Raw genomic sequence first — 22,957 nt, 5'->3', positions numbered from 1 at the left:
AAGACCTTTGTGGTCATGTTGCATGGTCTCCTTAGAATAAGTTCTAGAGGAATTACTATACTGCAACTACAAATGCTTTTCAGTGTCTTGGTATGTACAGTTAAATTGCCTCACTCTACCACCACCAAACACTCTTTGCTAATTTGGGAGGCTAAAACCAAAAAAGCAACTTGAATGTATTTGCATATTTTAGGATTGGGGTTAGGCTCTCTTCTTTGACCTATCTACTTGTGTTCTTTGTCAGGTGACATTCTAGGATCTAGTTGAAGGCAGGAAGTAGCCTGAAAGGAAGCAAAAATATTTTAAAGCTATAGATTCTAAATGTACATAGTTCCTTTTTAAGTGGTTATGTAACTGGAGAGCCTGCTAGTCCTTAGGGATGGAAAGAAGGTGGAGTGGGGGAGGAAGATGATCAGGTGGAGCTGTTGGAGATAATCTTTACATGGGAAGGTTCAAATTGTTAAAGGAACAGGGAATGTCTTCTGCTTCACGCAATCTGGGTTTCTTTCAGCACATTTCTAGGTTGAGATTTGGAAGAAGCACTTGAAAAATTTAGTTTCACGTGTTTAATCTTAGGGTTTTTGCATGTAGAAATTCAAATGGGCCCCATTTCAAGTGTTTTGCTCCCTGATTGCAGCATTGCTGGCATGATTCTTGGGTTTTCTCTAGGGCATGACACAAAAGGGTAGCCCTTGCCTTTAACAACAGATTCTCAACATGGAATTCCTATTTTCTTCCTTTTCTTTGCATAGGTTTTATAGCATTTTCACAGATCCCTTGGCTGGCCAGAAGGATTAAAATGTTTTTTGCCCTGGCTCCTGTGACTTTACTCCAATTCAGCACTAGCCCTGTAGTTGCATTAAGAAAACTTCCAGATCTTCTCCTCAAGGTACAGTGATCGCCCCTCCTTTCAGATTTGAAGAATTGGCCAGTGGTGGGAAATGTAGGCCTTCCTCCTCTTCAATTTGTTGTCAATAAAACAGAAGGGCTTTTCTCTTCAGGGTTGTCACCATTTGAAGTAGTTCTGAATTCCAAAAAAAAAATTGGATTATGTTTGTAAACTGTTTTGTACCTGGGAATGATTAAATTATGATTATGGCTCTCATTGCACTAATTTAGTAGGGTGTTGGCTCCCTGTACCTTGTGGGTGGGGACTCACAGATGAAAGGGACATGACAAAGGGCAGAGCTGAAGCTTTTTGTTGCTAGAAGTTTTTTGATGTTGGAGTTTGATGCTTAAGTCTTAAGCTGGAGCCCCAGGAGGTAAGCACACAGAAAGAGATGCAAGCCCCAGGAAGAGAAGAGCCCTGAACCCAGAGAGAAGCAAGACCTGGGAAGAGAGGAACCCAGGGAGCCTAAACCCTGGCAGTTTTCAGCAACCATCTTGCTCCAACATGTAAACATAGGCTTTCATGAAGGAAGTAAGTTACGCTTTCTGGCCTGGTATCTGTAAGCTCCTACCCCAAATATATACTCTTTCTCAAGGCCAGCAGATTTCTGGTGTTTTGTGTCACCACCCCTTTGGCTGACTAATACAATGGTTTTTCTTAGAGACATATGCCTTTCAGAGTGGCTCTACCAGTTTTATGCCTGATCAGCAGGTTATGAGCAACTCATTTCCCTATTCTGGGGAGTCTTCATAACAATAAAAATTCCCAAATACCTCAGTTCCTGGAGATTGTGAATAAGTAGTATGTAAAAATACAAACGTGTTCTCCCCCTTCTTTCTCTCTCTGTGTCCGAGAAAGTGTTTTCTTAAATCTTCAGTGAGGCCTTGGGATGTGTGTCCTTCACAAATCACCCTCTAGATTTCGATGTAGGTGATGTAGCCTGGATTTGGAATCATCTCTTCCAGATGGTTGTGTTTTGTAGTATTGCAGAAAATTGACAAAGTGAGTGGTCAATGTTCAAAAAACCTTTGAATTATCTGCTCTGACTAGTGCATGTTCCTTCTGTGAATGTTAAATTTTCCTTCTAATTTTTCCTCAAACCCAAATTATAAAGAAATCAAAGTTGACATGTGTAGATCTGTATATACATAAGGTGATTTTTGCATTGTCCATATATTCTGTCCTTTAGGGTAATTTTGTGGAGTTTGTCACATTAGTACTGGGTAGCAGTTCCGAAATACAAAGTCAACCTCACATCCCATGTCAGTCAAAGGAAAATGAGTTATTGTGATTCAGGTCATTGATGGGTCATCCTATTAACTTGATTGCTTGATGTTCTTTTATTATTATTTATTTCTCTCCCTTTCCCATCCCCCCAGGTTGTCTGCTGTCTGTGTCCATTTGCTGTGTGTTCTTCTGTGTCTGCTTATATTCTTGTCAGGAGCACCCAAAATCTGTATCTTGTTATGTTGCGCCATCTTGCTTTGACAACTCTCCATGTGTGCGGCACCATTCCCTGGCAGGCTGCACTTTTTTCACACTGGGCAGCTCTCCTTATGGGGTGCAGTCCTTGCATATTGGGGCTCCCCTATGTGGGGTATACTCATGTGTGGCATGGCACTCCTTGCATGCATCAGCACTGTGCATGGCCCAGCTCCACACTGGTCATGGAGGCTCTGGGTTGAACCTTGGACCTCCCATGTGGTAGGTGGATGCCCTATCCGTTAGACCAAATCCACTTCCCATGCTTGTTGTTCTTTTTTCTTTCTATTTGTTTTAACAGAGAGCCTCTCAAACATGCTTTTGTCACAAGTGACCATTATGTAGTCTCAGAGCAAGAATTTATAAAAATGCCTTTTCATGTCACTTGACCTCTACATGGCAAATTTGCTTCCTCAATCTCCCCAGCTAATACTAGAGTCATAAGCCTGGAAAAAAAGGAAAATGAAAGGAGACATGGTGTTGATCTTTAGATCTTGATGGGATGTCTTGTATAAGACAGATTTCATAGAAATCACAAGCTTGTATATTCATGGGTTAAATTTTCCTGAAGAAGGTTTGAATACGGTTGGAACATGTTTTAAATTTAAATTCCACCATTTAAAAAGTGGAGTATTTAACATTAAAATCTTGATTGCTGTTTATTTTGGGGGGGGGGTGGGGAGGAAGAAGCTGTGCACCACTGGGCCAATAGTCCTATCCCCAGACAGGACAGAGCCTGCTGCAGTTGTACCCTGTAGACTGAGCACAAGCTTTCCAGTTCTCTGCAGTTGTGAACAGTCCCTAGTCATAAACACTGAGGCAGGTGGCATTTTCCTTTCACAGTTTTACTAATTTCTATTTACATGCTACCTTTTAGGCATTTGAGTTTTTCATTCCTGCTTGACTGTCCAGAGGGTAGGAATGAGCAAGAGTGTAAATTATAAATAGTTTTGGGTTTAATATAAGGAAGATTTGTTTCCTGTTGTATAAGTGTGGGAAGGTTTACCTTGTGGGCATAATAATTACCCTGGATCTACTTGAGCACAGTGCCAGTGACAATTGGTCAGGAAGGAGTTAGACCATGTGTTGACAAATTTTTTTATGATAGGACAGATAGTAAATATAGTGAATATTTTCAGCTTCATGGACCATACGTATGTTGTTGCCATGACTCAATTCTGCTATTTTAGTGTGAAAGCAGCGAGGGCCAATACATAGATACATAAGTGTGTCTGTGTTCCAATTAAACTTTATTTTCAAAAACAGGTAAGGTGACCGATTTGGCTCCTGACTCCTGATTGGACTAGGTGGATGTACCCTCAGCAGAAATTGCTAATCAGTCACAGCCTCAAGTCTTTCTCAGAAGTCAGGATCAGCCCATCACAGTCAGGTGAAAACTGTCTGGGGCTGGCTCTGGGATGAGTGAGCATTAAGGCCCTTTCCCACTATACAAGGCAGCTGTAAAATGAGTAGATTTTCTGCCTCCTTTCCTTCATTTTGAGAATTTAGGCACATGTCTGTAACATTGGGGTAGATTAGCAGATTTTGCTTTAGTAAACTTATGGTGTCAGTATCCTATTTGAATCTCCATGGTTGTCATTTTACTCCTGAGTTCATCCACGGATATTCTTGCCTCTGGTCTCTGCTTCTAAGGTGGGTCATGGAAACCTTTGTACCAGAAAGAGAGACTGAATATATTCTTGGGTTTGTGTCTCTTTTATAGGATTTATTTGGAGTCAAAGAATTTCTTCCCCAGAGTGCATTTTTGAAGTAGTTTAGTACTCATATTTGTCTCCATGTCATTCTGAAGGAGCTTTGTGGAAATCTCCTTTTTGTTCTGAGTGGATTTAATGAGAAAAATTTAAATATGGTATGTATGTTTATAGTAAGACTACTTTAAGCTTTCAGTATCTTTATTTTGTCTGTGAATGTATTTGGATTAGATGGTGTAGGTGAGGCAGAAATGATCTCATTAGAGCTCCAAAGGGCTTTTCATTTCAGAGACGGGAGAGTAATTTCAGTACGTGCCGAGAATGCTCTTTGCTGTGGTCATCAGGCAGGTAGTTGTCACCTTCCTATGTTGTATCTATATGGAAATACTGAATGAGAAGTTCTGCCAAAATTTCTGATATTCTAGTGATTTGTTTCTTTTAAAAAATTTCTGTGTTTAAATTTGAATGACTGTTTCCATATGTATGCACATACGTGTATATGTGCATGTGTATTTGTTTTATAATATGTAATCCTTCAGCCAGCAATATACTGGTGTTCCTAAATATATATGTATCTTGTAATGTTGTGTTTTTGAAAACAGGTTTTAAAATTCTGGAGTGAAGGCTGCAGGGATTTTAAAAAATGTTATTCATTTTTCTTTTTTCTGCTGATAAAAGTAATATGAAATTTGTATGTAAAATTTTGAAATTCAGAGAAGCATTAAGAAGAAAAAAAAACTACCTATAATCACAACCCATTAGTCTGCGTAATTATCATGTTGTTGCTTTTCATTTCCTTCCTATATAGTCTGTGTGTGTGTGTGTTGTACGTATTTTATAGGACTTATTTATAGTTGAGAAATTTTTCCTGCCCATAATCACTCATATCTTTGAGGTTACAATTCTGTAGTTTTTAATGTTTTAAAGGACAATATATATGTATTATTGATGTCTCCTTAATGCTGTTTTCATTCATATTTCAACGTATTTATTTTGTAGTCTAGAGTGGCTGTGTATGCAGCACACTGTCCTGCTGGAACTTCTGTGCAAAACATGTTACACTGGGGTCAGGTAGGTATTCCAGGAGCAAAGTTGGGGATTTGTGTAGCATCGTTGCTAGAAAGGTCTGTGCATTCCATGCAGTACCTCTCTGTAAATGTTTTCCAAGTAGAAGGACAATCTGCTTACAAGTATGAGCTGATTTCCTTCCCCCGAGTCCTGGATTCCTCATTGAGTTAATCCGGTTTTGCTGTCCTCTCTGGAGCATACTACACTATGCCACGGGTGTAATTGTGTTGACTCATTTCTTTTCCTTTCTCTTCTCTTCAATATTCTGCTATTCATTGAGACTCAAATTTATTTTATTTCCATGTTGCTTGATAAAACATGACTTTAGAGTAGCTTGGGAGATAGAAGCTTCTATTTCAGTATTTACCTTGTAAGCATAAAATGCCTGGAAGATCAGTAGATAGACAACTTAAGCCTATTATTATTAACCTATCAGTTGTTGCTCCCTTTGTTTGCCGAGCAGTGAGAATCTATATTTTAAGAAATGTATTAACAGCTGCCCAATAGCTTCTTCTGTTCATCAAATTGGGGAACCTTTGCCATGTGATAGCACATGAACTCAGTGGCCTCAGAAATATCCTGCCCAGGGAGTCCTGTTCTTAGTGTCTCACTGGGACTCAGGAGCCAGAAAGGGCCGTGCAAGGCTTCAGCTTCTTGTAGTGAAAGTCAACCACATTTCAGATGTCAGTGACACAGTGACAGATTGCTGAGGGTTAGCCTAGGGGCACCTGCAATGGAAAGTAGTGCAGTACATGTCTCTTGATCCCTTCGAAAATCCTCATAATTCACACATTCATTCCAGCTCCTCCTTTTCTCCTAGTCACATGTCTGTTTACAGCCACTTGTTTTCTTTCTAGACCTATCATCAAAATTCCCTTACCTTTTTTTATTTTTGGAGTTGGGATATTTTTCTTCTTTTTTTTTCCTTATCTTTTTTCCTCTACCTTTTCTGAGCTTTTTTCCCTCTCTCCCCTAGAGGACATTTTGCCAGAAAGGGTGAAATTCTGTTGCCTGAGCAGTTAGTGCACTCCTAAGGATGCATGGAGTGTGACTCAGCTGAATGAAGGTGCAGCCTGGGCTATGCTCTAGCTCAGTGGCCTTTGTAAGCACCGGATTCTCAGGTACTAGGAAAAGTACCCATGACCACCCCCTAGCCTATTAGGAGCCCTGCTCTTGTTCCAGCCCCTTTTATGTGGCAGCCTGAGTTCCCCAGCACAGCTCTTTTGCCCAGTTGTGACCTTGTGACTTTAGGCTCTACTTACTTTGGAATTTCTTTCATAACCATTTCCAAAGCCCAGACTCCCTGTGTTATAGACCAGCGATATCAACCAGACTCAGACTTTGAATAAAATTCCAACTGAGAGCTTTATTAGCTGCAGGCGGCTGCCTCATCCTATGCAGAGGAGAGAGCAGCCCTGGGTCATGGAGGGGAGTTTGCTTATATAGGCCTTTAGGTTCTGGGTGGGGGGCAATAGCTCAGCAAGCAAGCACGTACAGAGGCAGATGTTTGTGGTTAATTAAGTGCTGGGGATTCTATCAGGGGCAATAAGCGGTTGGAGAGTTCTTGTTATTTATGAGGGTCTGGGTCAGGTTGGTCTTTTGGCAGGGGCTGACCAGATTTTCTACAGGAGGAGGCTCTGAGATAAGGTTTTACAGTTGAGCAAGCTTGCTACGGAAGGGAGAGATATGCTGTTAGAGGGCTGTGGAATTTTCCTCTCAGGTGGGGGTGGTCACAGGCTCTTACTTCTCCACACCTGCAGAAGGCAGCCTTGCCCTTGACCCTTGTGCCTTCTGTGTCATCTCTTTGTCAGTAAAATAGCTGCTCAGCAGAGTGACTTCACAGGACCTTTTCCTTGATCCCACCTCCTCTGGGCTGTTGGCCAGAGGCTGCCACCCCGCCTGTCAGGGACCCCTTGGTCAGGCTGCTCCAGGAGGCAGCCCCAGTGCCTGCTGGGAGTGGCTGCTGAAGGTGGGTGGGGCCTGGGTGTTGGCAGCTGAGAGCCCCAAGTCAGGTGTGGATTTTGGAGGTTCCTGTGGTATGAGCTGGGAGGTGCCCTCAAAGGCCATTTTATTCACACTACATTCAGAAGTTTGCTTTTTACTTGATTAATTAACATTCAGTTATTCATTTCCAAAACCTAGATCTTTAGTTGTCTGTTAAATTTAGCTTACAAATGTTATTCTCATTAGAGCCTGACAAATTCCAAAGAGCCCCAGAGCTGAGACTCTCGTTTCTCTCTCTGGCCCTCTTGGAGCCCTGCCCGAAGCCCAGGTGCTCATTCCTGTGTGAAGGCTGGTTCTAGTACATCTTTATTGTTGGTCAGAAATACTGCAGTTGCAGGTGAAAATGTGGATTCTTGGGCCCTCCTCAAGATCGTTGAAACTCAGAATTCCTAGGGTGTGTGTCCCTGGGATCTGCATTTTTAATAAGTACCCCCAGATGACTCTGATATACTCCATTGTTTGCAATCTAATGCATAAAAAAAAAAGACTTGCTAAGAAATATTTCTTAAAACATTATTAAAAGGACATTTAATATAATGTACAGGCATTATAATATTTTAGAAAATATGTAAGTGCAATGAAAAAAAACCACCTATGTGTGTACCACCCAGGGGTAGGCACTGGTAGTATTTTGGTATGATCTTACAATTGTTTGGTATAATCATTCCCATTACTAAAGTAGGATCCTAGGACATGCACTTTCTGTAACATTCCTTTTCATTACTAAAGTAGGATCATAGCATACATACTTTCTATAACATTCCTTTTTATTGAATGAAATAGCATTGTATTTGTTAGATATAGGCTGAGTTGCTGTAACAGAGACACAGAAATACAGTCACTGAAGCAATTTCTTTCTCATAATATGGAGACCAGTGGTCTGGGGTGGTGGTGGAGGGGTGTGGGTGTGTGCTGCAAAGTCATGCAGGGACCAGGGTACTCTACCCTGTAGCTCTGCCACCCCTGGGTGCTGTCCTCCTCTGCCTGGGTGAAACTGGGTCATCTTCATGTCTGTTCCAGCCCACAGGAAGTGGGGAGCAAGGAAGGGCGAGGGGCTTGATGTTTAGGAGGTAGCTCAGAAGTGAGCCAGATGGCCATGCCTAGTTGTGAGGGGGGGGAGGTGTGCTTTCTACCCGGGTGGCCAGGTGTTCAGTAAATGCCTGAGCAGTTCCAGTACTGAAAGCAGGAAAGCAAGAATGGATACTGGGGGGTGAGAACATCCAGGTCAAAACTAAATTTTAAAAATATTCCTAATGCAGAGAAAGTTTTCCATTGCATCAATTTTTTTCTGCTCTTCCTCTTCCTCCTCCCTCCTCCCTCACCCCCTCCTGCTCCTCACTACTTACTCCCCCACCATCTCTTCTTCATTATAGTCTCTTTGCAATATCAAACCATCCTGGGAATATATTGTGTTATATTGTATTATAGATATGTCTTTATACATCAGGCAGATTGTTTTTCTTAGGATACACTTGAAGAAGGAGACTGAGTGGTCAGACTGTTGGACTATTTTCAAGACTATTTTTGAGACTTCGATACATATTGTACTATAAAAAATACTCTTTACATTTTTATTAGCAATTGCAACTTAAAAATAACTTCCTAAATGTCACTTTAAAATTGAGTAACCTAATATTACAATTATTTCTTCCTGCTCTTTAGCCACATGTTATTACATAAGTGTAACATAGTACCTATTGTGTTTCAATTTCTGACTATTTCCTTCTTAATATTATTTATAAACATTCTTTAGAAACAGTTTTCTGTTTCTGTGTTATATTTATTATTATGACATGGCATACTGTTTGGGCATATTGTTGTAACATAATGCAATTAATCAAATATCTATTAAAGAACTTTAGTTCATTTCCATGTTTTTATTCCTATAAACAAAGTTTTCCATATTTCCCTCCTTCTGAGGTGCCTTTTCAAGTGGATAGTTTTTGACATACGAAAGTGACTCTCACTACAAATTTCAAGCTAAAAAATTTAGCCTGAGTTTTCGGCAAGTTTTTCCTTTATATTCATACTCAACCTCATATAAATGCTGAAATATGGATTTGACCAAGTGGTAAATTCACATCTGAGTACAGCAGCAGAGCAGCTCGCATTGAGATATTTTCACTGATAATTGGAGAGGGAACATGTGTCCTAAGAGGTGCTGTAAATCCATATTTTGTTCTGATCGTTAAATGTGCCATATATATTTAATATCTGTCATTTGAAATTCTCCTTTAGCAATCCTCTGTGGTATCTAATGGCACTACCTTTTATTATATCAAACAGTAGAATTTTATACAATTGATAAGAACTGAAACTTCACATACATGAAAAGCATGGTTGGCTCTCTTTGTAAAGTTAATGTGGCGCCACCATGTGGCCAAAGGTTACACATAGTTTCCAATTCATTAGAAATGCCAGTCATGGATTTAATTCTTGACATACTTTTTAACTTGGGAGTCTGGGGGTACTATGGCTTTGCATTATTCCAAACTTTAAAAATAAGTGACTTTTTGTTAATAGTTTTATATGGAACTCTTGTAAATATGCATACGTTTAAATTGTAAATAAGGTATCAACCCATGGCTTTAGTCTCCCCAACAAGGTGGAAGTTGTACTGACCTGCAGTACAACTCGGTGATTACACCGGCTCTGGTACTCAAAATAGAAAAAGTGTTACATTATTGATAAATAAGGAAAATAGCATTACTAGACAAGTAGGATGGGTATAGAGAACACATGATGGTTTTGTATCTAAATATATTTTCTTTCCCAAATAAAACTGTTATTCTCTGAAAAAGTTCAACTAGAATTTAAGCAGAAAACATCATCAAAAGTTCATCCAATGGAAGCAACTATTGATCGAGTATAATTCAAAGCGTATGTTTGCAGCTGCTTTCTGTGCCCTATTATATATACTCTCCAATTATACTATGAGAAATCGAGTCATTTAGTAAAGGAAAGGAAAAAAATAGTTATTTAATTTTAAATTACAGTTTGGAAATAAAGAGTAAATGTGGTTTTCTGTATAAAATTGATTTTTGAGGCTGTGACTAAGTCTGACAACCTATGAGGTTATCTCAAACTTCTGTATCAGATAAATTTTCCCCAAACTGTCTTCCTTTTAGACTGTTAAATCCCACAAATTTCAAGCCTTTGACTGGGGAAGCAGTGCCAAGAATTATTTCCATTACAACCAGGTAAAGTCTTCAAAGTCTAAAGAATAAAATGGGCCCTGAAATCTCATCAAGGAAGCCAGCCTGGGTTACTGGGTTCTGATGGGGGTCATTACTATGGGAAGTATTTGGGAGAGTTAGACAGGAATGTGTTAGTGTTTCCTCATTCAATTCTAAAACAACACAAGCCCTGTGGTGGGTGTTGTGGGATGGGCCTCTCCTCCTTGCCCTGTCGTGGGCAGTAAATTCGAATCTCCACTGTGATGTGTCATTTCTTCATACTACAGACATGGACTTAGCAGTCAGACCATCCTAGGGTTGTGACCTGCTGGCTCTGGTGCCTTGGCCACATTACATTGCCTAGGCCTCCTTTTCCACACACAGATAAAATCACCATTTTTGAGTGCTGAGTGTATGGCGCATTTCTCCTGCCTCCTGGACAATTGGTGTGATTATCTCTGATGTACAGATGGGGAACCTGATGTTGAGAGAATTTTTACAGTCTCCCTTCCTTCCCCGAGGGAGAACATGGGAGGCTTTAATGCCAAAGCACCTTCCCAAGCCCTTGGTTCCTCTACCTGCCATCTGGTAGGTGGGGAGAGCTGTACCTCTCACAGGGGACCCAGCCCCATCATGGTGCCCCATGTGGCATATGGTAGCATCTCAACAACTAGCAGTCTTTATCCTTCACTGTGGGTTTGGAGTTTTTGGATATTTTTTAATGATAATTGGAAAGGTAAACTGATAGTGATTTTCTAAACTTCATCTCTTCTTCTCCCATCAAACTGACTACATGCTTAATGGAGACAATTCTTTGTGATTTTGGAAATTAAAAAAAAAACAACTACCCCTGTTTCTTTTTTTAAATTGTAGAGTTACCCTCCTACTTACAAGGTAAAAGACATGCTGGTGCCAACTGCAGTCTGGAATGGGGGACATGACATGCTTGCAGATGTCAGTGATGTCAATGTCTTACTGACCCAGATCACCCGCTTGGTGTACCACCAGACTATTCCTGAATGGGAGCATCTCGACTTTATCTGGGGCTTGGATGCCCCTTGGAGGTTGTATAATGAAATTATTCATCTCATGAGGAAATATGAAAGCCAGACTTAAAAACTGTAGAGTTCTTTCCTGGGTCTTTTTTCTTTTTATATTCAAGGTAATTGTGAGACTTTGAAGATGCCTAATTTTCTCCAATGAGGATTAGAAACTCATTAGCTATTTTTGGTTTTTGTTTAATTAAAATCACCAGCTGATTAAGGAATTGATGTCTCAACTATAGTGTTGTTTCTTTAAGTCTTTGTGAAAAGATACTTATAATTATTCTGTTTATCCTTCCAATTTAGAATGCACTGTATTACCTTTTTACTTCTGCCCAAAGCAAATTAACACGTGTTTGGCTTTTTAAACTGATGTTCATTAATAAATAACTTGAGAAAATCTCAGTGTAAAAGTATCTAGCTTTCATCTCCTTGCTTTCCCATCTAAGGATTTGTATTTATGCACCTGAGTGATACTTTTTTCATGCTTATTCAGTAGGTACAGAGTTAAATCCAGTGAAATCCCAGCTGTGACAGTTACAAAGCTCCCATGATGAATTTTATTTATCAAACTTACCTGCAATTGATGTGAGTTAGTAAATGGTTAAATGGCATAGGCCAAGCAAAATAATTTGCTGAAATCTCTGAAAACTAATTGCACTGAATCCCATAGAGAGACTTTATCACTGGTTATCAGTTGGTTTTCTTTTAACCAGTTGCTCTATCTCTGTAATGATGTCATGGTGTAGAAAAACCCTGTGGCTGCCCTTAAGAAGAGCATCCAAGTTTAATTTTACACACAAAAAAGTGACCATGACTGTTTTCACACCAAGATTCAGGAGTAGACAGATGTTTTTGTAATAGGGTTACCTGAGCTGCAATATTATATGCAAGCAGAATACTACTACTTTGTTGTTGTTTTTTTTAAAGATTTATTTATTTCTTTATCTCCCCTCCCCCCCCACTCCAGTTTTCTGTTCTCTGTGTCCATTTGCTGCATCTTCTTGTCTGCTTCTGTTGTTGTCAGCGGCAGCATGGGAATCTGTTTCTTTTTGTTGCATCATCTTGTTCCGTGTGTGAGCCCCATTCCTGGGCAGGCTGCACTTTCTTTCACACTGGGCGGCTCTCCTTATGGGGTGCACTCCTTGTGCATATGCGGGGGTGATACCCCCGTGTGGCAGGGCACTCCTTGTGCACATCGGCACTGTGCGTGGGCCAGCTCCACACGGGTCAAGGAGGCCCAGGGTTTGAACCTCGGACCTCCCATGTGGCAGACAGACGCCCTAACTGCTGGGCCAAGTCTGCCACCAAGCAGAATACTATTACTTTGTAATATTTAAGAGTCTTATTTAAAGGTTTCAAAAAAACTCAATTAGCCTCGGGCCTGAAGAATTGTGTGTATGCATTTTGTCCTTGATTTAATCTCCTTTTTATTCTTCCCTTTTCCTTTTGGCTGGACTTAAATCTTTCTTTCTCATTTTTTCCCAGTCCTTACTCATTGTAAATCTTGCTGCTACTGCTTATGAACATCTGTTCCTCTCTTTTTGGGAGGAGACCACAGTCTCAAGAGTAAGGAGGGTTAGAGATGTTTGGAAACACTAGCTTCATAAGTTATCCTGTGGGCACCACGTTAGTGCGGCTGTGGGAAGAGACTTGGCAGCTCTCAAACCCTGTGCAGGTAGCCCATGGGCTGCAGGCAGAAGCATGGATTTGAGGACTGTTTGTCCATCTTCTTCACTGTAGAGATGAGGCAACTGTAGTAGTCAGCTAAAGGGGTGCTGATGCAAAATATCAGAAATCCGTTGGCTTTTAGGAAGGGTATTTATTTGGGGTAGACACTTACAGTTACTAGGCCCTAAAGAATCTGACTCTAGGTACCATTAAAAGGTACTTTCTCCCCCTAAGTCTGTGCCATCTGTAAATGTAATGTGGTGGATGCTGTTTCCTAGGGTTGAGACTTCCTCTCGTCTCTTAAGGCTCCATGGTCCCAGCTCCTTCCAATCTCAGCTGTAGTCTGTCCTAAGGCTCATCACTCTCCCTGGGACTCATTTTTTTCCAGGTTCAGCTGCTCTGGTCTCTCCACAAGGTCAGCTGTAGACTATCATTCCCATCTCTCTTCCCAGGGCCCTGTCTACAGAGCACTCTCTCTTCCTGCGTATCTGCTTCTGTGTTCTCCTCCTCTATGTATTTCCTTCCATGTGAGAGTCTGTTTTGTCCCTACCGAGGGGGTGGGGACTCAGCCCTACATGCCCTAAAGAGGTGATTAAATAAAAGCCCTAATCTTAATGTAATAAGGTAAAAGCAAAACCTCTGAATCTAATACAATCTAATATTCCCAGAGGAATAGACAGTTTACAAACAATACAATATCTATTTTTGGAATTCATAAACAATACCAAACTGCCACAGCAACCAAGGTCAGGAGAGGATCATCTACTGATAGGGCCCCTGGAACATAGACTTGGAGCCCCAGTAAGATCTCTCCCACTAGGGTATGGTTTGAGGAAAGAGGCTACACCCTACCTGTCTCTGTCTACCCAGAATCTAACCCAGGGCATGGAATATAGTGAGTCTCACTAGGTATATGTGGATAGACCAAATGTATGAAGAACGAGTGGACTTCTTCATGTAGCTAAGGAACATTAGGTGCTCAAGTAACAGCTGGAAAAGTGTAAGGAGTGAAGTGGTATCAGAATGATTTTTGTTAGACCCAGAGGAAGGAATAAAAATGTACTAGAAGCAAAGGGTGTGCATCTGCAGGAGGGTGCCCCCCTCTCCCACTGGCCATATGTCCCCAGTGAGCTTTTCTTTCTGCTTAAACAAAGACAAACTGGCTTGGCCAGGCACATGCAGGATTCTTAGGGCTGAGGAGGAAAAGACAGTGAGTGGGGTTCTTTTGTGGTCAGTAAAGCTCCCACACACCTGACCATAAGCTGAAGAACGAGTAGGGGCTCTGTCCACTTACCTGTTTTGCTCTTTGCCACTTTTCCAAACTTTTCTCTGGGGATTCCTTCAGTGTGTGGACCAGTCTAAAGGTGGGGATGTTGCACATGTGTTCTTACTAGTAGGGCCAGGTTTCACATTTGGCTTTTCTAGAGGCTGCTTACCCATGACACAGTTGCACAGTTTGCCTAAAAGACCTGGGACAGGTTGGTAGGGATCTGACTCTGTTTTCAACTGGCTTTGATGTGTATTCTGTTGAACAAAACTCAGTGTTCCCTCACAGATCCTCAGAGCAAGGAAAGGACTAGCTATTCTGTCAACTTGGAATTCTTCTCTAAGACATGGAGAAAAGAAGAGCCACCAAATGTCACAATTGAGAAGGAAAAGTCATTTTTTCTTTTGCCACAAGAGGGCAGGCTTGGCTCGGCTTGCAAACCTTCCCCAGCACCCGTGACTTCATTTCTTAGGGAGGCTTTCCTCAGGGAAGGAACTTGGCTGCTTTAGGAGCCAGTTGGTAGTTTGAGGACTGATAAGGTCAGCTGGGTCAGTGGTCATGTCCATCTAGGATCGTGACTAATTCTTGCCTAATGAATAACATCTGAAGCAATTCCCAAAGGATACCTCTCCCAAATGTGACATATGAAAAACAAAATGTTGCCTAAAAGGTGAACAAATGGTCAGCACCACAGGCATGGGTAGGTGGGTGGGGAATGAAGAAGGCATTTGCCCAGATCTCAAAGTAAGGAAGGTCTAAAATTTAGATTGTTGAAATGACCTCCAAATAAGGTTATTTTGTGTTTCTGGAGATTAAAGGTATTAATTTATTCAATGTAAACATTTAAAATATACTGTATTTTTAACTCTTGAAAATTTATTTTTTAATATATGGAGAGATTTAGAAAAATGAAAGTAACCCTGGTCTCTTATGACTCCTGAAAGGAAGCATGAGATAATAAATATTCTAATTTTTGAAAAAACTTGTCAGACATGAATTCAGAGTATGCATTGTAATGTGCTAAGATGTAGATTCCATGTTCCATTCTAAATTAAGCAAGTAAAACTCTTTCTCTGCCAGATGGTTTTAGCAGTACTAAAATAATGTTTGTACTTTTACAGTGTGCTTTCAGAGTTTTGAAGCCTTTGCCTAATGCTGTGAACTTTGCAACACTATCTTTGAAGGTGAGATGAGTATCTTTATCTCTGCTTGACAGGCAATGGTATGCCTTTTAATTGAGAATGATTTCTATATGCTATAAATGTTTTAAAGGGGGTGATAGTGGTTGCAACAAGTTCAACAGAAGCCTAGCATAGATGGGTCAAAAATATAAAAGTGTTCAAACTGAATGTACATAGTATCTGGGTCAATAGGGGCATCAAGGAGTCTCTTAGGGGGAGCTAACACCCCGTGTTCTTCATCAGCATCCCCTACTGTTTTTGATAGGAATAAAGTTTGATAAACTTTATTTGGTAAAGTACCAGCTAAATGCAGTTTCCAACCCCAAGTTTCTGTAGAGATACCATGGAACTGACCGTGTTCTATTCTCTCTTTGACTGTGAATCTTGCCTTTCCTGAGCTAAGTCTTTGTCTTCAAAAGGAGGGGTTTGATTCTGATCTTTGAGATGACCCCACTGTCTCTGAGTCTCAAGTGTAACACGCCATAATAAACATTCCTCTCTGATAGCCAGGCATCATTTTGGTTTGATAGGTGCCAAAAGGGTCTCACCCTCTTTTAGAAAGAAAAAAAAAAAACACAACAAACAAAACCACATAAGTCATTTAAGGAAAAAAGACTTCATGTCATTGGTAATGGGGTTTGCCAATTATATCAAGTAATTTTTTTGGAAGGGATGAGTGGCATCCAAAGTCTTTTGAGAGCTGATACAAAATAAATTTGGATTGTATTAAATATGCACAGACTTAATTACTGTCTTTCAGTTGTGAGATTTATCACTGTGATAGCTAGTAAAAGGAAGGATTCCCATCTTCCACTCTTGTCAGAAAGACCATACCAAGATAAAAACAATATACAAGAAGTCAGGATCAGCTGGAGCATGTAAGAAATAGTGAGACTGACACCCTATCAGCCATGGAAGTCAGTAAGCACTTCCTCCTGTGGGAAACCTCCCTGCAGGTGAGTAGCTCCAACTGCATCAATTAGTGCTCCAGAAAAAAATGGGTTCTATTTTGCAGACTTAATTTAGAGCCAGCTTCTTTTCTGTTCTTTTCTTTTCTTTCTTCTCTTATTTTCTTTTCTTTTCTTTCTTCTCTTTTCTTTTTTCTTTTCCTTTCTTTTGCTTCCTTTTCTTTCTTTTCTCTTCTTTCCCTTCCTTTTCTTTTCTTTTCTTTGCTTTCTTCCCCTCTCTCCCCCACCCTGCTGTTTTTGCTCTCTGTGTCCATTTGCTGTGTGACCTTCTGTGTCTGTTTCTCCTTTTGTCTTCTCATTTTCTCTTCTAGGATTCACTGGTATTAGATCCTGGGGACCTCCAATGTAGAGAGAGGTTCCCTGTCATTTGCCCCACCTCAGTTCCTGGTTCTGTTGCCTCTCACCTTGACTCTCCCCTTCATCTCTCTTTTAGTTTCATCATTATTTTGCTGCATGGTTCACTGTAGGGGCACTTGGCTCGCCATGTAAACACTGGCTCACTACGCGGGCACACTTTTTACCAGGATACCCCAGGGATTGAGCCTGGGGCCTCCCATATGGTAGACAGAAGCCCATTCACTTGAGCCACTTTCACTTCTGCCAGCATCTTTTAACATGATCTTTATCACAATTACAATTGAGTCCACAAATATCTATTAAAGACTCATGGGCAAGGCATAATGCTTGGTACAGTATCAGAAAGTCATAAGAGATACACATCCAGTGGCCTAAACATCTGGTAAGTTATCAAATATATTTTGTGCAAATAAAAGATGTTTGCCAATTCAAAAAACTTACATCACTTGAGTCAATACTAGGTAGGAATTGACTTCATTTTGGTTGCACTCCATATTTTACCAACTTTTTCAGCAACCTCCATGTTGTAGAGAGGATGATTGACAGATTTTAATGGATCCATTTCCCTGCAATGATAGCATTTGTATATGGGACACAAACTTCTCTCCGGGTAGTCTGCCTGTGCAGGGAAGACAGAGAAGCTGGTTTCAGTTCTTCAGCGCCCTGCATGGTAGGAGGTGGGAACCTGGACAAAGCAGGTTGAAGCCATGCCTTCCACGTCTTGCTGCACAGAGGGCTTTATGTAATTAGCCCCTGGCGATTATTCTAACAGGCTTAGTGATAGAGGATGGAAGCCCAAAGAAGGAAAAGAATGGTTTGGTTGGTGGTGGGGCTCACAGAAACAGTCCTGGCAGCAAATCTAATATCTAAGCCCATGTTAAGGAAACCTGCCAGCCACCAACATAAAATGTTTGTAAGATGGGAAGCAGATTTGGCCCAACAGATAGAGCATCTGTCTCCCACATGGGAGGTCCAAGGTTCAAACCCAGGGCCTTCTGACCTGTGTAATGAGCTGACCCCTGCAGTGCTAATGCGTGCAAGGAGTGCCCTGCCACACAGGGGTGTCTCCTGCATAGGAGAGCCCCATGCACAAGGAGTGCACCCTGTAAGGAGAGCCAGCCAGCACAAAAAAAGTGCTGCCTCTTCAGGAGTGGCGCTGCACACATGGAGACCTGATGCAGCAAGATGACCCAAGAGAAAGAGACACAGATTCCAGGTGCCACTGACAAGAATACAAGCCGACACAGAAGAATACACAGCAAATGGACACAGAGAGCAGATAACTGGGGGGGGAGGGGAGAAGGGGAGAGAAATAAAAATAAATAAATAAATAAATGAGGTATATGTGGAATTAAGAAAAAAACACTCTAAGAAATCAAAACATCCAACTATGATAGTTACAATCATAAGAAAAGGATGGCCTGTGCTGAAATGCAATTTGAGGGTTGGCCTAATTTCCTTGGTGGGAAAATTAGAATAATTTATGAGCAGAACTCCTTTGTAATTCTGAAAAATGAGCTCCTATAGTCATCACTCCAAGACTGAGCCACACACAGCTCAAAGTCAGGTCCATCTTTACAAGAAAAAGAAATTCCTGGGTTACCACTTTTACAAGTGAAGTGGAAACAGTATCTGGAGGACGTAACCTAGAAAGGACAGGTTGTCTAACTGGAAGAAAAGAAAGAGTGGGGAGGCCAGAGGCCTGAATTGCACCTGTCTTTTTTACTACCATCTAGATATCAGAGCATTAGAAAAATCTGTCTTCTTTCCTTTTTTGAATTGACTGTCAAGAAATTCACAGCTACTTCTGAACATTTTCTCATCAGGCACAAGCAGAATATGATAATATTCCTGGTTCCTGGGGTTTACCAAAAAAAAAGGGGGGTGGGGGTGGGGCGCTACTGTAGGTCCAGAGGCTACTCTCTCAGGATTTGGTGCCCACATACCAACTGAGAAAGTCTGATTCATGACTTGGCCTACATGTGTGTGTGTGAATATATATATATTTATGTATCCTACATATTAAAAATTATGTTATGAATTATGCTATGATATGTTTCCAGGCCTATATATTGGCCTATATGTTCATTGTTTAATTATTCTTTCCTCATAGAGTATGACTCTATATTTCTTTTTACATAATATTGATTTTATTTACAAACTTCCTCAATTATTTTTGGATAAACTGAGGAGTACAAATTCATATATGTATCTTCTTTTGTGTGTTTACCAAGCGTCAGGCACTATAATTTCACTTTTGTAAACTCAGCGATAAGAATAACACGTACTTCTTGGCAGGGTGGGGAACCCAGCTCTCCTGAGGAGTAAATAAAATCGCTTCAGGTACAGCTCTTAGCTAGCGCCTGGCACCTAATAGGCAGACATTACCTGCTGGCTTTGCTATATTATTTTTTCCCTTTTAATGCTCACAACAGCCTCATGAAATGGCTTCTACTACTACTCCCATTTGGAGGGATAAGAAAACAAGAGCTTGGAAGGAGTGAAGCGCTGTCCACACCCACAGAGATAGAAGAGACAAAGCTGAGAGTGGGAGGGGTCGCTGGCTCCAAAGTTTTTGTCCCAAGCCTCTATTCTCTAAGCGCCCTGTGCGTCCCCTGTCAGCCACGCGGTCAAACGCGGGGCTCGTTTATGCAGATCCGGGGGTCTCCAGTACCGACCTCCGTGTTCTCAGCATCGCCCAGTTCGGGCGCATAAAAGAGAGAGGATGCGGGCGGCCCCACAGCGGGTTCTCTGGGTCGAGGTTTTGGGGAAGGGGCTGGAGGGCACGGGGCAGGTTGGCGCCGCGAAGCCTGCCACGGGAAGGTCAGGGTAGCGCGACATCATCTGCTCCTTCACCAGCCTCCTGGGAAGCGTCAGGACCGCCCGCATCATTCTCTGGAGGAACAAAGTGGGCCGTTTACTGATTTCATTGCTTGCACCCCAGCCTGAAATGCAGTGGCTTTTTACCCAGACCAGCACCGACTCTGTGTGTTAAACCGAATTAAACATTTTTATTTTATTTTATTTTATTTATTATTAGTTTTTAACTTTAAAAGGAAGCTCTGCAGCCGGGGCCGCTTTCCAGGGCCGCTGTGCCCCGGGATTCCCGCAGCTGCTCGTGTGCGCCCCGGGGGCGCAACGGAGGATCGACTCTCCGGCTCGGGTTGCAGGACCAACCCTGCGAGTCTGAGCGCAGCGGGTTTTCGAGACGCTGAGACCGACCGGCCGCTGGTCCTGTCCCATTTCCTGCGCTGATTGCCCCACGGACGGCCGGGGGACCCGAATCCTTCCGCGGAAGGCGAGGGTCGCCGCTGGTCTTCGCTTGGAGCTACAATTAAGCCTGCTTAGAGCAAAAAAGATCCGAAATACAGAAAGTACGTCGCTTTTTAAAGTTTTTTTTTTTTTTTAATGCAGTCATGTTTGGGTCTTTATGAAAACACACGTGCAGTTACACGCACGCGTTTAAGAAAAAGTACAAGTAATTCTTCATTGGTTGCCAAAGGGGCACTTTCTGGTGGTGGTGGAAATAGTCTCTCTTGCTTGGGGTGGTGATTACACAGGTGAACTGAGCGCTCAAAACTGAGGGCAAGGGAAGTGGATTTGTCTCAACTGATTGAGCTTCCACCTACCACATGGATGGTCCAGGGTTCAAACCCAGGGCTCCTGACCTGTGCGGAGCTGTCCCACGCTCAGTGCTGATGCACACAAGGAGTGCCCTGCCACGCAGCCCCATGCGCAAGGAGTGCACCCTGCAAGGTGAGCCGCCCAGCACGAAAAAGTGCTGAATGTCCAAGATTGGTGCTGCCCACACGGAGAGCTGATGCAGCAAGATGACACAACAAAATGAGACACAGATTCCAGGTGCCGCTGAGATGCAAGGGGACAGAGAACACACAGTGAATGAACACAGAGAGCAGAGAGTGGGGGGCCGAGATAGGAATAAAAAATCTTAAAAGAAACAACAAAACTGAGGGCAACTCTACACTGAAGAGGCTGTGTATTATATGGAATTGTATGTCAGTTGAAAAGTACAGAAAATGCAAATTGCCTGCATATGAAAAGTTAGCGTGCATACGTAAAAGCCCATTCAGGCAGCTTCAGGTGTACGTGTTTATAACCAAGCTTCTTTGGGGAGTTACCTGCTCATCCCAGCTCTGCACAGCCAGGAAAGGAAGTGAAAATGCAGCTACCACCACTCAGGGCCAGGCTGCACGTCCCAAGAAAAGCCAGGGGGTCCTGTAGGCAGGCACAGCCTGGCCCGGCCCCACCATGAGCCACTGGAACAGCTCCTACGTCCAGGTCCTCTGCGGCTCGGGCCAGCTGTTCCTGCAGCCCCTCTGGGAGCACTTGAGAAGCCAAGACACCTTCCTGCAGTCGACCTTCTTCCCCGTCATTTTTTTTAAGGGCATTTATTTTTTTATTTTTATTTTTTAAGATACATAGATCACAAGAAATGTGACATTAAAAATATAAGAGTTTCCCACCCCCACCCCCTCCCACTCCTCCCATAGCAACAACCTCCTCCATTATTGTGGCACACTCATCGCACTCGGTGAACACATCCTGGAGCACTGCTGCACCACATAGATAATAGTTTGCCCTGTAGTTCACACTCTCCCCCAATACATTCAGTGGGTTATGGCAGGATATATAAAGTCCAGCATCTGACCCTGCAATGTCATTTAGGACAGCTGAAAGTCACAAAAATGCCCCCACATCACATGTCTTCTTCCCTCTCCCTGCCCTTAGCCACGACTGTGGCCACTTTCTCCACCTCAAAGCTACGAATTCTTTAATTACTAGTCACAATAGTTTTATACGAGAATATCAGTAAGGCCACTCTAATCCATATTTTATTCCTCCATTCTGTGCACCCTGGGATGGTGATGTCCACTCCATCATCACCTACGTGGGCTTCTGCCTGCCGTTCGTGCTGCTGGACGCCGTGTGCCCCTGGGTGCCCGCGCTGCGGCGCTACAAGGTCCACCCCGACCTCTCGCCGTCGGCGCGGCAGCTGCTGCCTTGCCTGGGGCAGACGCTCTACCAGCACGCGCTGTTCGTGCTGCCCGCAACGCTGCTGCTCTGGGCCCGCAGCCCCCCACCCTGCCCGCCGACGTCCCCGCGGTGCTGGAGCTGACGCGCCACGTCGTGGTCTGCCTGCTGCTCTTCCACGCCGAGTTCTTCGTGTGGCACCTGCTGCGCCACAAGGTGCCTTCGCTGCATCGCACCTTCCACAAGGTGCACCACCAGAACGTGTCCTCTTTCGCGCTGGCCACGCAGTACATGAGCGTGTGGGAGCTGTTTTCCCTGGGCTTGTTCGACATGGTGAACGTGGTGCTGCTCGGGTGCCACCCGCTCACCGTCCTGGTGTTCCACGTGATCAACATCTGGCTGTCCGTGGAGGACCACTCGGGCTACGACTTCCCCTGGTCCACGCACAGACTGGTGCCTTTCGGGTGGTACGGGGGCGGAGCGCACCACGACCTGCATCCCTCCCGCTTTAACTGCAACTTCGCACCTTCCTTCACACACTGGGACAAAATGCTGGGGACGCTGCAGTCTGCTTACGCCAAGTAGCTGCGTGCCTGGCAGGGGTGGTGCCCTCTCAGACCCGGGATGGCTGTGCGTTTCACTCTTGCATCAGGAGAAGAACACTAAGCTGTGTCTCTTTTTATGCATCAAAGAAGCACAGGCACTTCTTAACTGATGGAAACTGTTGTAGATAAAATCTGATCTATTTTACTACCTGGCAATCAATTTATATCATGTTTGTATATCAATGCAGTTGTATTCTAGGTGTCGAATTCTCGCTCATTTCAATAGCTTTAATTCCTAGATAAGAGTTAGCTAATTGTCACTGGCATATTTAAATTACCTCTAAAATGATTTGTTTGTAGAACAAGGAATGTCCTAGGTTTTGAAAATGTCCTAGAATGAGAGTGAGAGAACAGATTTTAACAGAGGATCTGACCTCTGACTTTATAAACTGTGAAATATGTTCCTGCTGGACAGTGACCAAGATTATAGTAATTTTTTTTTTTTATTTTTTCATAGAGACATATATTTATATGAAAGAAATGTTATTTGTGCTTCAGCAAAACATGAAGAAAACAAGCACTGGCTCTTCTCTCACAACATT

General features: G+C 42.6%; 1 protein-coding gene and 1 pseudogene across 1 annotated transcript; both read left to right on the top strand.

The window, feature by feature from the left end:
- The window catches only part of LOC101427976 (lysosomal acid lipase/cholesteryl ester hydrolase-like), a 29,454-nt pseudogene extending 17,680 nt beyond the window's left edge, over positions 1 to 11,774 (top strand).
- Positions 11,775 to 21,087: 9,313 nt separating this feature from the next.
- Positions 21,088 to 22,608, top strand: LOC101429154 (cholesterol 25-hydroxylase-like). Its single transcript, XM_071215552.1, is given in 3 exon segments — positions 21,088 to 21,223; positions 21,654 to 21,914; positions 21,917 to 22,608. Coding segments are annotated over 3 exon segments (876 nt in total). The 3' UTR covers positions 22,396 to 22,608.
- The last annotated feature ends 349 nt before the right edge of the window (positions 22,609 to 22,957 follow it).

This window comes from Dasypus novemcinctus, chromosome 6 (assembly GCF_030445035.2).
Source record: "Dasypus novemcinctus isolate mDasNov1 chromosome 6, mDasNov1.1.hap2, whole genome shotgun sequence".
In the NCBI taxonomy this organism is placed as follows: Eukaryota; Metazoa; Chordata; class Mammalia; order Cingulata; family Dasypodidae; genus Dasypus; species Dasypus novemcinctus.
This window is presented reverse-complemented; position numbering and strand designations above follow the sequence as displayed.